The sequence below is a fragment of the Malania oleifera genome, chromosome 11 (genome assembly GCF_029873635.1).
Source record: "Malania oleifera isolate guangnan ecotype guangnan chromosome 11, ASM2987363v1, whole genome shotgun sequence".
Taxonomy (NCBI): domain Eukaryota; kingdom Viridiplantae; phylum Streptophyta; class Magnoliopsida; order Santalales; family Ximeniaceae; genus Malania; species Malania oleifera.
Window position 1 is genome coordinate 56283623 of NC_080427.1, and position 13125 is coordinate 56296747.

A 13125-nucleotide genomic window follows, 5' to 3' on the forward strand; every position below is an offset into this window, starting at 1 on the left:
TAATTGCATGCTAATTACACTTCAGCATAAAAATTAATTTGAAATTTGTATGCTACTAAATTTAAAATACTTAACACAAGATCAAATCATAAAACCCAACTGATGTCTAATTTTATTGATAACATGAAATTTCAATTAGTCAACAATTAAATTCAGTAAAATATTAAACTTAATAACTGACCACGACGTGCCTTCAAAAGCTCAAATGTGGAGTTGAGAACCCTTCTTTTTCTTTTTGAATCAATGAAATTGGGTGTGCATTGTTACTGTATGCTTCAATTAAATTGAATTTATCATTTGGTTCTATCATATTCTTCCATCATTTTCTTTTCCATTTCATTATACAAACTTAATAAAATGATACCCTTCCACTCAATTTAGATGAAATAAATTTAGATAATAAACAACATGCATATAGAAATAAAATTGTTACTACATCAAACAAACATGATTCCATAAATTTGTTAAAGAACATAGAAATACAAAGACGATTATATAATTCAAACAAATAAATTTCATGCATGTTTTTGTTTGGACAGTATCACAAAAAATAAAAAAATTCAAATACAAAAAAACTCTAACCTTAAAGAAAGGTGTTCTCCGAACGAAACCTTCAAATAGTGAACAACACACTAAACTCTTTAATTAATCAAACGAACTCTTCGATTAAATAAATTAATTAAAAATTTATGAACAAAATAAATGATGGATTTGTGTCTTATCCCATCTCCTCGAGTTTATATAACAGCTTCTCAACGATTAGGCAACCTCTCATCGCAATGGTCACCTGCGCAACACGTCCGGCCTCTGCCTCCTTCAATGGTAATTTGCTTTGCTCTGCTCCTCCCCATCTCTCTGCAAAGCCTGCGTAGGAGTACTTTTTGTTTGCGAAGACAATGGAAGGAGGAAGAACTCTATAATGGCTGAAGCAAATCTCTTAGTGAGATTTGCCACGCATCGAACGTCAGCTGGATGAGCATTGAGTATTCGAAGCAAATCTCGCCGGATGAACCAACGAGATTTGTCACGTGTCCACACCAGTATTGTTTATCAAAAGCAAATCTCGTTCCTTGAAGTAGCGAAATTACGTCAGAGTTATTCTGAAAAGTACTTCCAAGAATTGAGTATTATTTTATACATATTTTTTAAAAGAAGTTAAACGGGAAAAAACTCCCGTGGGATCAATCACCCTTTCGCGGCGTCAACGACAAACACGTATCTCATAAGTTTATTCCTCTGCGCCCCCAACGCCTACTTTTTCCATACTTGTCTCTGATCAACGGTCTCCAAAAGGCCACGAGGTTGACTTTGACCTATTGTTTAAGTTACCTAACTGCCCCTTCGACCCCAGTCTAGATTCTATTCTCCCGGTGTTCCGGCGCCTGACAAAGCGTAAACGTTTTGCCACGTGGAGATGCCACTTAATAAAGCCACGGCCCCAACGTGGAAATGGGCTCTACAGGTCCACGTGGCATCGGACTCTCTTACCTCACCCCCTGTGGCTTCGCTGCTTCTTATCAACCCCTACTTGGCTACTTCCCATAGCAGCTCGAACTTCCGTATACATAATTTTAAATTTATTTTTTCAAATGCCAGCTATAAATATCAACAGTGATGAAGATGATGACGACGATGATTCGTGAACAATTCATCAGCTCGATTTATCAATGTCTCCTCTTTTGCAACTCTCTGTTCCCGGGGGGGTCGATTCGACTCCATTTGTATTTCTGGGCAGTAATCTCTCATCTTCGCGACTTGATTGCACTCTTGGGTCTTCCATTTGGGGGACTTGTCTTCGTTTGATCAATGGAGGCTCTTGTGCTGCTCTTCCTGGAAATCAAAAGCTCCGATTCGTCAATGGGGGAAGACCCGTGACGAGGGTTTATGCCATGTCCAGCGGTTCCCCCTTGAAGATGAACCTTAATGAGTACATGGTCACTCTCGATAAGCCTCTGGGCATTCGATTCGCTCTCTCCGCCGACGGCAGGATCTTCGTTCATGCCTTGAGGAAAGGGGTTCGTCTTTGTGTTTGTGTTGTGTGTTTTCTTAATTCTTTATTATTTGCAATTTGCGTTAGTGGGTTTTTCATTTTTTTTTTTCCTGGTTACTTGATCAAATCTGTTCTGCGGGTGACAGGGCAATGCAGAGAAGTCGAGAATAATCATGGTAGGTGACACTTTGAAGAAGACTAGTGATTCATCAGGTGGTAAGCTTGTCGAGATCAAGGACTTCGGTGATACACAGTATGAACTTTGTGCTGTTCTGAATCTGGCATATACTTTTTTTTTTTTTTTGAAAGTGTGTAAGCATCAGGTGCGGTAAGCTTGTTGAATATAGTGTGATCCTTTCTGAAATTTAGTTCATTGCTCCAGATTTAAAACTGAAAAGAGTAGGAATTTTGTTGTTACTTTGTAAGTATGAACGGAATTTATACTCATGGTCTCTTGAGCTAATGTACAGTGAGTAATGTCGCTTGATCTATGTGGAGGGGGAAAGTAGGTATCTCGCCTGGGGCGACTACATGACGATATCTGATTGAACATTATGTTGGAATGTCGGACATAATTGCATTCATGTTTGTAATTTTTTGAGAGAGAGAGAGAGAGAGAGAGAGAGAGAGAGAGAGAGTGTTACCCCACATTCTAGTAGACTGTTGTTTTAGAAACAAACACTTCTGAACCCAATAAAAGGAGGTGACCAGTGCAGCTCAGTACTCTTTGTGCTTCATTTGACCTCTTATGAAATTACATATCTCACTGGTCATTGGTAATTTGAAGTTTTTTGATCCTTATTGCCTAACATTATTATTAATATTTTGCCCTTTCCTTAGTGTAGTTGTAGTATTATGGATGCGATTGATAATTGACGAGTCAATATTTACATACTTCAGCCCAGGATATATGATGCTTCATTAGTCTGCTGTCCTTGGCACATAAAAAACTGTATTGGATTTAATAAGCATAGGCCAAGTCATCAATTACCCATAATCTGCTTATCAACAAGTTCAACTTGTCAAAGCTAAATTGTTAATATTTTGGCATATCTTTTTATCCATCCTAAATATTGAGAAGCTTGAAATGTTATTAAAAGTGATTCAAATAGTGCTATTGGTTGGCTAGTAATCTCCTACCCATGGTTCTCAGATTGTTGGCTGGTACCTGAAGCATGTTTTTCCAGTCTTGCAGGCATTAAGATGTTGTTTATGGAGCAAAAAAGTTACATTGAATGGCATTACTAAACTAGTGCCTTGTGCCAGATTTTTTTTTTTCTCTCTTTTAATCACATGTATTTTAGTTCCTAAATTTGCATTATTTTGTAGAGTTTCTGTATGCTTGAACTGCTAAAGATCTGGCTTTTATTTATTTTTTTTGTGGGGATTAAATAGGAATATGTTTAAGGAGAAAATAGGATCTTGCAGCCTGGTTCTTGAGAGGCCCTTTTCTCCTTTTCCAATTCAACAACTGCATCTTATGGGTGATCTTGCTATTTTGTTTAATGGTGGTCGGGTTCCTATTGCCACGTGGAACAAAACTCTATTGGCATCAAATCTGCAAACATCTTCTGAAGGCAGCGTGAATTCTGGATTTGTTGTATTTTCGTCAAAGTTCATATCATCCCATGGATGGAAGTTTTTGGGTGATCAAACAGGACATCTTCATTCACAAATGCAGAAAAATGTTCATACTGCGCCCATAAGCCAACTTGTCTGTATATTTACTGGGGAGGAGTCTGGGGATGTTGAATGGACTCATGGTAACTTCCCTTTGGAGGAATATATTAAGGCACTAGATCGTTCTAAACTTGAACTGAAATATGATCACTCTCTTGGTATGCGCTGCAGTAAGGTATGATTTTCATTTTTTGTTTATGCTCTATTTCAATTGATATTATGAACATCGTAATTTATTCCTTACTTCGGTTGATAATTATGTTAATAGTTTGAGGTAACATAAACAATTATTTTGTCAAATTTTTATCTATTTTTTTGCTTAATATTGTGTAGGTATAGTCATGATAGTTTGGATTCCTGGTTTCTGAGTGAATGGCTTTAGTTTAGTGTAAGCGGTTTCAGGAAGCTAACAAAGCATTCCTAGTTTCAGCTTTGAAAATAATATCACACAAATACCCATGATCTGCACAGCTTGCACTTGGCTCATAGGCCTAGCTGTACATCATTGAGTGACAGATTAATATTTATGGTAGTTCTCTGAACAAAGGGTAGTTGATCCATGCTTGTAGTTATTTAATAGAGATGGATGCTTTATTCTTTTTCAAGTGTCAACCTAGACATCTTAGGGTGTGGAGATTTTATATGTGGGCATGGACACATAATTCATCAAAAAATTTAAAATAAAACAGTATAAACTGAAGCTATTTATATTCTTTTATTCGCTGTCCAATAAAGAAAATTAAATTTTAAAATACTGCATGAATAAATCTGAAGCACAGCAATGTATAAATCCACTTAATCACGTTCTGAAACTATACAAGTGGATTTTTGCTTCTCGTGTTGTTTAGATGTATGAACCTAAAGACTAAAAATGAAAAATTCATCTAGGCTCAGTTAATATCACATTACGTAGAATGGGGAATATTCTGGTTTGTGGAATGGCAACGGGATCGTAGTATGGCACATGTTCTAAAATGTAAAACATTTGGGATATACATAAATTGATATATTTGTGAAAAAGTGTAATGGCACATGTATATTTTGGAGAGGATGTTGAGGATTTTTTAAATGTAGAAGAGATTTTCTGTTGAGAAATAGATTAATAATGATAGAAATATAATTAAAATGTGATGATTCCCCAATTTTAACTCAATAATATTGAATTAAAACTTTGAATCATTAGATTTAGCATTCTTGAACGAAAATGTTCCACGTTCCATGTTTTGGAACTTTTGAACCAATACGTGGTTAGCTAGGGTGGTTAGGGTTTTCTAGTAACTATGTTTAGTATAGTATTTCTTCACCATGTAAACCCTTTTGTTCATCCCAGTGAAAATACTATTCATCTTGGCAGTTGACCGTACTATATAGTTTATTCCTTGTTGTTAAGGCTTGATATGCATTGTTAGCCCACAACTTAATGACTTAAGCTTTTAGGTAAAGTCTTCATCTAACACGGTATTAGAGCTTGGTTGCCAGGAGATCCTTGGTTCTAGTTTAGTTGCCCGCATTTATTGTTTGTTCGTTAAGAATTTTCTTATTCCCTATTATGGGTGTTGTTTATCGTTTGTTTATCTCTCCATGTGCTGTTGGGCTGCACGTGCAGGGGAGTATTAAGGCTTGACATACCTTGTTGGCCCACAACCTAACGGCTTAAGCTTTTAGGTGAAGTGGTAATTTGACACTTTTTTACTTTTTTATAGATGATAAATCAACCTATTCTATCTTAATATGCCTTTACATTTTTTAAGGAAGTGTTTAATTTATTTGAATTATTTAATTTTAATTTTAATTTTAATACTCTTGTAAAATTTGTTAGATTACAGAGCAAATATATGTAGGATCTTGTATACAGAAAGAAGCTGATGTTGAGACTTTGTCAAATGCAGTAAGTGCCGTTATACCTTTGATTTTATCAGCCCATTTATTTTCTATTTGCTTTTTGTTAAATACACTATCTAAAATTTTGATTTCCAGATGGTTTTATTCATTCTGGATGCTTTTGTTGACTTGTTTCGATCCTGTGCATTGCAGAAGGTGTCATCAGTAGACTTTTTATTTGCTTATTTGTTTGGCCTCTTGTAATGACTGTAATATGATAGTTTTGAATAAACAGCTGATCAAGTAAAGCAATTTTCAGTGATGTCAGATTGCTTTCAATAATGCAGATAGAAGAAAAACAGGCTCTTTTGAACAAAATGTTGTGAGCTACACCAAATGTCAAGAGATCCATTCTGTTACAAATATTGTAGGGATCCATTGGTGGTATACTATAGTTGAACATGTCACTTATTCATCTAAATTTACAACTCTAATTGCTAGTTTCATGACTTTATGTCTGATAATATTCTTTGCTCTGCACGCCCTTACCTGGATAATTTTCTTTTTTTTTTGGAAAAAGAGGACGGCATCTCCTATCTTTACTATGTCAGTTAGTAAACAGTGTAAATGAAGCAATTTTGCTAACATCACATTTTTTATCTGGTTGGTTTAGTTTTGCTGCTTTTGCATGCTTTATCTTAAGTTGGGCAATGTTATAAGCCTTGGTTGTTTACTCTCTTAGTAAAAGTATCAGTTTTTCTACTTGGACAAGAAAAAAAAGGCTTTATTGATTGTGATGAAATGCTAATTTTGTTATACTTACTTGCACTTATTATTGAATCTTGTGCTGAGCAATTTCATTGCAGGGTGTCAGTGCTGTATTGAATTTTCAGAGTGAAGCTGAAGCAGAAAATTGGGGAGTCAATTCCAAGTCAATTAATGAGTCATGCCAACGATTTAATATACTGATGATCACCTATTATATAAGGTGATTGAAGGGTTTTATTTCGTGCTCTGTTTGTTGATGAAGGACGATGCGTTCTTTTTGTTTTTACTTTTTACCTTTTGAAATCGTATGACACTGATTACTTTCCTATCAATCTCTATGTTTGTTGTGTGTGTGTGTGATTTTCAATTTGTGGCAGTAGGGCAGAAATGTTGTCTGCATATTAAATTGTGAAAATATTTTTGCTTGGCTTATTGCCTGAATATTTTTTTCTACAGTTACTAATGCCTGAATTTTGCTTCTTTAATGTTTTATGCTCACTTTGAAATGGAAAAACTAGAAATGATGGAAGTATGACTTTGCCTCCTCCCTCCCTTGAGAAAAGAAACAACTTCTAGCTTGTTTATATGAGGTGAAAACACTCTAAATTTGCGTGCATTTATGTCTGCAGGGAGGTAGATTCCTTTGATGTCAGAAAGAAACTACCATTTTGTGTGGGGCTTCTATTACGCTTGCTAAAAAAAAACCATCGTGTTTTTGTAACCTGTACTACTGGATTGGATCGATCCCCTGCTTGTGTGATTGCATATCTTCACTGGATTACAGATACTTCTCTTCATGCAGCTTACACTTTTGTTACTGGGTTGCATCCATGCAGGCCTGACAGGTACTACTTGCTACCTTTCTTTTGCATTATGATATCATGTGATGAGACAACAAATTTTGCTATTTTTATATATTTCAAATATTAGTAAATAAGCCATGTGTAATTAGATAATTTTTAATGTAATATATATGTTTTTTTAATAATTGATAATACATTGTTATTGTTTAATTTATAAAACTAAAATAAAGGTATTCTAAATTATATAAAAAAACTTTTTGTTCTCTTTGAAACTATAAAATTCAGGTGCAAAATGGGATATTGCTACAATGCAATGTTGATATAGGGACATGACAAATCCTGAGAATGTAAGACATGATACGACATGAAAAGGACTGATTAAAGTTATATAATATTTTATTTAAATATATTATTTATTGAAAATATTAAGTTTTATTATTTACATAACACTGATGTATGTGTGTGTATGCATATAAATGTATTATTTAAATATATTATTTATTGAAAATATTAAGTTTTAATATATACATATTTGCGCATGTTTATAAATGTAATAATAAATATGAATCTTCTTCCTTCCTTTTATTATGTAAAAAATCTCAATATATACTCTTGCCCAGACCCTGCATACGCAAGAGTTTTGTGCACCATGCTGCCTTTTTTTTTTTTTAATGAACAAAATAAAATAAAAATATATTACGATGCATTATTATATGTCTTAGAAATTTTTTAAATAATTTTAGAGGAGTTCCAATGAGTGATGGGGAAGTGATGGGGGAAAAAAGTAAAAATATGATATATATGGATTTTGCAATAAGGCTATGTACTATAGACCCATCATGGTCCAACCCTTCCCCAGAGCCTCTGCATATGCAGAAGTTTTGCACGCTGGGCTGCCCCTTTTCTCTGTGTGTGTGTGTTTTTGTTTATTTTTTTTTTTAAGATTTTGCAATAATTAAAATATGATACATGGAAGTGCTCAAAAAAATTCTAAGTTAAAGAGATATGGACTGCACATGACACTTACGCTACATAGATTTGCAATAACTAAAATATGATATTACATATATGTAATGTATAACATTAAAATTACATTTTAAAAAATAAAGTTTCATAATGATTAAACATTTCTTCACCCAAATTTTGAAAGGAATTTTTAAATTCTTATTATTCTAGTTATTTACTTGCTTATATGCATTTTAAACACATTGATAATACCTTAATGTTATATTTACTTTGATTTTTTATTGATTATATACATATATGGACACTAATAGATCACATCATTCTACTAAATTTTAAAAATAAAAATTTAGGATAATTTAGAATTTTGGATAAAAATAATGCTGTCTTGAAAAGTTAGGTAAAGTTGTTATTGAGTTATTAGATATTGAGTTACATTACCTTGGTCTTTGCCTCTTTATTTTTTTCAAGGTTTTCTATTTTTCTATAATTTTGCCATGTTTTATACCTACTTCTTTTTGTCTTTAATGCTTTTTGGACATTTTGATTCCACCTCCAATTTTCTTTATTGCTCGAAAATCTTCCTCTAGATTCAACTAAAATCTCTTTTGTTATCTTTTTAATAGAGCTAGCCATCCTATTCCACAAAGTGTTCATAGTATGCACAACCTAACAAAATTATTATTATTATTATTATTATTATTATTTATTTTTTACGCCTTATAACACTTCCTCAATCAAGTTTGGGCTAAATAGTAGAGCAAGTACAAGTATTAGTAGCATAGTGAAAATGCGTCCTTCGTCATTAATATGCTTGCTCGCTATAATTGTGGTCTTTTGGGAGAATCGATGACTGCATCTTTGATGCACTACTAGTACTACTACATTGGAGAATTCAAGAGCACCTGTAAGGAGTAGTGAGTTAGTTACTATTACTGGTGTTAGAAGGGCTGGAGATAGACCTAAAATAACATGGAATGAAATAATTAGAAAGGATTTAATAGCTCTTGAGATAGTTGAGGCAAATGCCCGTGATCGTGTGACAACCATTCCTAGTAGGACTTAAGGCTTGTTGTTGTGGTTGCTTAATATTGAATTATTATATAATAGTATGTATAAATAAAGTAGGCTATTGGAATTGTTGGCCCTAGAGTCGAGTCTAGAGGGGGGTGAATAGACTCTTTTGCGTATTTTCCATTTTCTCTACAAAATATAAAATCTTTGCAAGATACAAATGATTATATCACAGTATATAGAATATAAATCATGCACAAGATATAAATTAAAGAGAAGGGAAGAAAAGCTCAACACCAATGTTAACGTGGTTCGGCCCTTTGCCTATGCCCACGCCTTGAGTCACACCTAAGGTTTCCACAATGCACTAACACAACTCCTTTACCGGCGGAGAAGCCTCTACACCACGGGAACAAATCCATTTTGCTCACCAAGAGCCTTCCAGTAAGGTTCACCAAGAACCCTTGCAATTCGGTTCACCAAGAACCCGTTTACAACAAGACGATGAATATGATTTGCAAAAACAAATGCTCCTTGAATGAGCTGATATTTGATACAATCAAAACCTCACACAAATCTCTCAAAGTAATGATTTACAACTAGATTAAAGAGCAAGAGAGATTTTGAGCACAAGAATGATGAACTAAAATGTGATGTGCTTGGGAATGAAATGTAAATTACTAAATAAATATTAAAACTAACCTTTGGACTTGTATCTATACGCAAATTGAGCTACTAGCTGTTTTGTGACCATTGGGCTAATAAAATAATTGTTTACTTTGAAAACTAGTCGTTGGGTGTAGAATCTCGACACAAACCGTCGACGGATTCCCCAAACCATTGACGGTTTCCCCTCAAACCGTGGATAGTTTCATTCAGGCCAAAATCTATTAAACTCTCTACCTGAAACCGTCGATGCACTTGGGCCAAATCGTCGACGGTTTGCCCTGTTTCTTCATTAACTTGATTTTTAGGTGCTTGAATGAGGTTTAAACCCAATCGGGACCAAGTCTTTAAAAGATTACAACACTAATATGATTTAAAACTTGTCCCATAGTAAAATACATTTGAGTAAAGGATTATAAAACTCTGTGTTTTGACTCTAAAAACTCATAAGTACTGAACTTATGACTTAGTGATATCCTATGTACTCTTACGAACTAGTATGCACATACAATTTGCTCAACTCTTGCTCAATAAACATGCGTGAAACAATATCGCAAGCGTTATATCAGTTCCTACCTCAAGCACTCCCTATTACACTATGACTTTGTTGGATGTGCTTGAGTTCTTCCGAGTGAGCTTTGATCTTTCCTACTCGAATGTCCACCCAATCCGATCTTTGCTTTTGACCTAGTACCTTCATGTATTTGTTACTTGTACCTGTACTAACTTGATCTGCAAAGATAGGTTAAACTTGGAATTACAATTAGGTTGATATCATCAAAATACATCAAATATGGTTATGTAGCCACTAAGGCTACTTGGAATAGTTATGTTGGTCACAATATTTTAAAAGACGTGTCTAAACGTAATATGCTATCATTTGAAAGGCAAGTAGAGTATGGTTTGAAGAATTCAAGGATATTATTATCTAAAAGAATGATTTTTTGCAGAAATCATTCAGCATATTTCTCTATTTTTATAGAGATTTTGTAATAATTTAATATGCAGTTTTTCTGTGTATAAAAAATTTAAGATGTAAGAATTTATTTTACAACTTGGTACAGGTAAGATGAAATTTAATTAATGTATCAAATTTTGAATCTTTTTATTGAACATAGTGTATAGTTTTTAGTCCCACATCGGAATGTTAGGATAACCTCACTCTCTTGTATAACTATATATACATCTTAAAGTTGTAAGCTAAGTACACCAAGTGATATTCACTTCCTCTTGTATAGTTCTCTTTCTTTTACTTTCTTCTTGGTATCAGAGCAAGGTTAGGTTCCTTGTTTAAGGTCCGGGTTCTTAATTGTGCCGTATGCTCTACACTCGCCACGTATGTGGAGCTTGTGCATCATAAAGCTTTATTTGTAGTAGGTTGAGTCGTATGCTCTGTACTTGCCACTTTTAGTGGATCTTGTACATCAGAAAACTCAGTTTCCAATTTCATTTCATACTATCACTTTCCGGGGACCTTTTTCTGGCGACTTTCGGCAACTTTTCGGAGACTTCCCCGCTGACTCCATCGACTTTTTCGATGACTTTCAACGCCCTTCGCGGCGACTTCCAGCGACTTTACCGGTGCCTTTTGGCGGCTTTTCTAGTGACTTCGACAAATTCTCGGCAACTTTCCCGGTGACTTCAGCGGCTTTCGGCGTCCTTTTTCTGGCGACTTGCTTTGCTTTGCTGCATTGATACTTTTGCAGCCTATTCCTCTTCTTTACAATGTCTACCAAGGACAGTGATATGCCTGCTAAGGATAGTAAATCCACCACTTCTTCTTTGAACCTTCCACGCCCTGACTTATCTATGACTCAGATTGCTCTTGTTCAGAAGGTCACCAGCATTCTTCTGAATGGCGACAACTTTCATGCCTAATCATAGTCCCTTCGCTTATATCTTGAGGGCCATGGCAAGGCTGAGTGGTTGTTAGGATTGGAGTTTCGCCCTGTTAATACTGATTCGGCTCATCGACAGTGGTCCATTGACAATTGTGTCATCCTGGGTTGAATATTTGCTTCTATGGAAGACTGCCTCTACATGATGTTCATGTTTCACGATACTGTTCATATCCTTTGGTCTACCTTGACCAAAATGTTTGCCCACACAAGGTGTGAGGTTTGGATTTTTGAGCCTTATCGGGAGCTCCACCAGGCGACTCGGGCTTCTTTGGGTTTATCTGTGACTGACTTCTTCGGCTATATCTAGTCTCAGTGGGTGGAGCTCACCTAGTATGAGCCTTTTTCTGAGTTTCCTATTGAGGCAGCAACTATTGAGGCAAAGCGCTAGGATCATCCGCATACTTATCAGTTCTTGATGTGTTTAAAACTTGAGTTCAAATCACTTTGGACTTAGAATTTGAACACAACCCCGGTGCCCTCTTTGTACGAGGCATTTGCAATGATTGATGGTGATGATCGGCGATGACGTCTGCTCCCTGGATTTGCTTCTTCTAGCGTGCCTAAGCTGGTTGCCCTTGCAGCCCCTACTGGTGCTAGGTCTATTGAACGCAAGACTTGATTCTGCTAGCATTGCCAATGGAATAATTACACCATTGAGCGCTACTTCATTCTCCACCTTGAGCTGCACGAGCGTTACTCCAAACAGGCCTCTCATGGTCGTGGTCGTGGCAAAGGTCGGGGACTTTCTAACATTGGAGCTGTTGCAGAATCTCTTCCTGCACCTCCGGCTTCTTTTACTCCTACACCTGCTGCTGTTCCAGATTTGTCTCAGCTTCAGGCTTAGCTTACCCAACTTCAGTCTCAGATTAGCCTCCTTGCCTTTGCTGCACCGACTGCATCCTCCTTTACAACCACCTTTGCTGCAAGTAACCTTACTGCCCTTTTAAGTAAGTTTGGCATGCCTGGTGGCATACCCGTTTGGATATTGGACTCAGGGGTGAACAACCATTTGACTGGTGAGGCATCTTTCATTACATCTCCTATCCCTTCGTTGGTTTGTACTGTCCGCATTGTCAATGGTACCTCTCGTTCCATTCATACCCAAGGCACTGCTTGTTTATCCTCTACTCTATCTTTATTCCCTATTTATTATGTTCCACAATTTTCCTATAACTTGTTATCTGTTTGTCGTATTGCCACAATGTAACTATGCTGTGGTTTTCTTACCCAACTCTTGTTACTTGTAGGACCTGAGTTCGAGGAAGATTTTTGGCAAGGGCTTTGAAAGGGACGGGCTCTACTACTTTGGCGATCCGCCTTCCTATTCTGCATCCTCTTTTGGCTTTTAGGCATCTGCTTTGCCTTCTGATGTTTCCCTTGTTTTCTCTTTACAAACCTTGGATTTGTGGCGTGCCCGTTTGGGGCATGCAAATTTTAAATATTTGTGTTGGCTGTTTCCAGAATTTAATAAAGCTTGTAAGAATTTAAATTTTGAGTGTGCTACTTGCGAATTATCTAA

General features: G+C 35.8%; 1 protein-coding gene across 2 annotated transcripts in view; it reads left to right on the forward strand.

Annotated features, from left to right (window-relative positions):
• Positions 1 to 1498: 1498 nt before the first annotated feature.
• The window catches only part of LOC131168491 (phosphoglucan phosphatase LSF1, chloroplastic), a 28658-nt gene continuing 17031 nt past the window's right edge, over positions 1499 to 13125 (forward strand). For both annotated transcript variants that reach the window (XM_058127961.1, XM_058127962.1), the window contains exons 1-6: positions 1499 to 2015; positions 2137 to 2243; positions 3386 to 3845; positions 5490 to 5558; positions 6358 to 6479; positions 6889 to 7104. In XM_058127961.1, coding sequence (XP_057983944.1) covers positions 1668 to 2015; positions 2137 to 2243; positions 3386 to 3845; positions 5490 to 5558; positions 6358 to 6479; positions 6889 to 7104 — 1322 coding nt within the window. In that variant the 5' untranslated portion in view covers positions 1499 to 1667. The remainder of the gene's footprint in view (positions 2016 to 2136; positions 2244 to 3385; positions 3846 to 5489; positions 5559 to 6357; positions 6480 to 6888; positions 7105 to 13125) is intronic.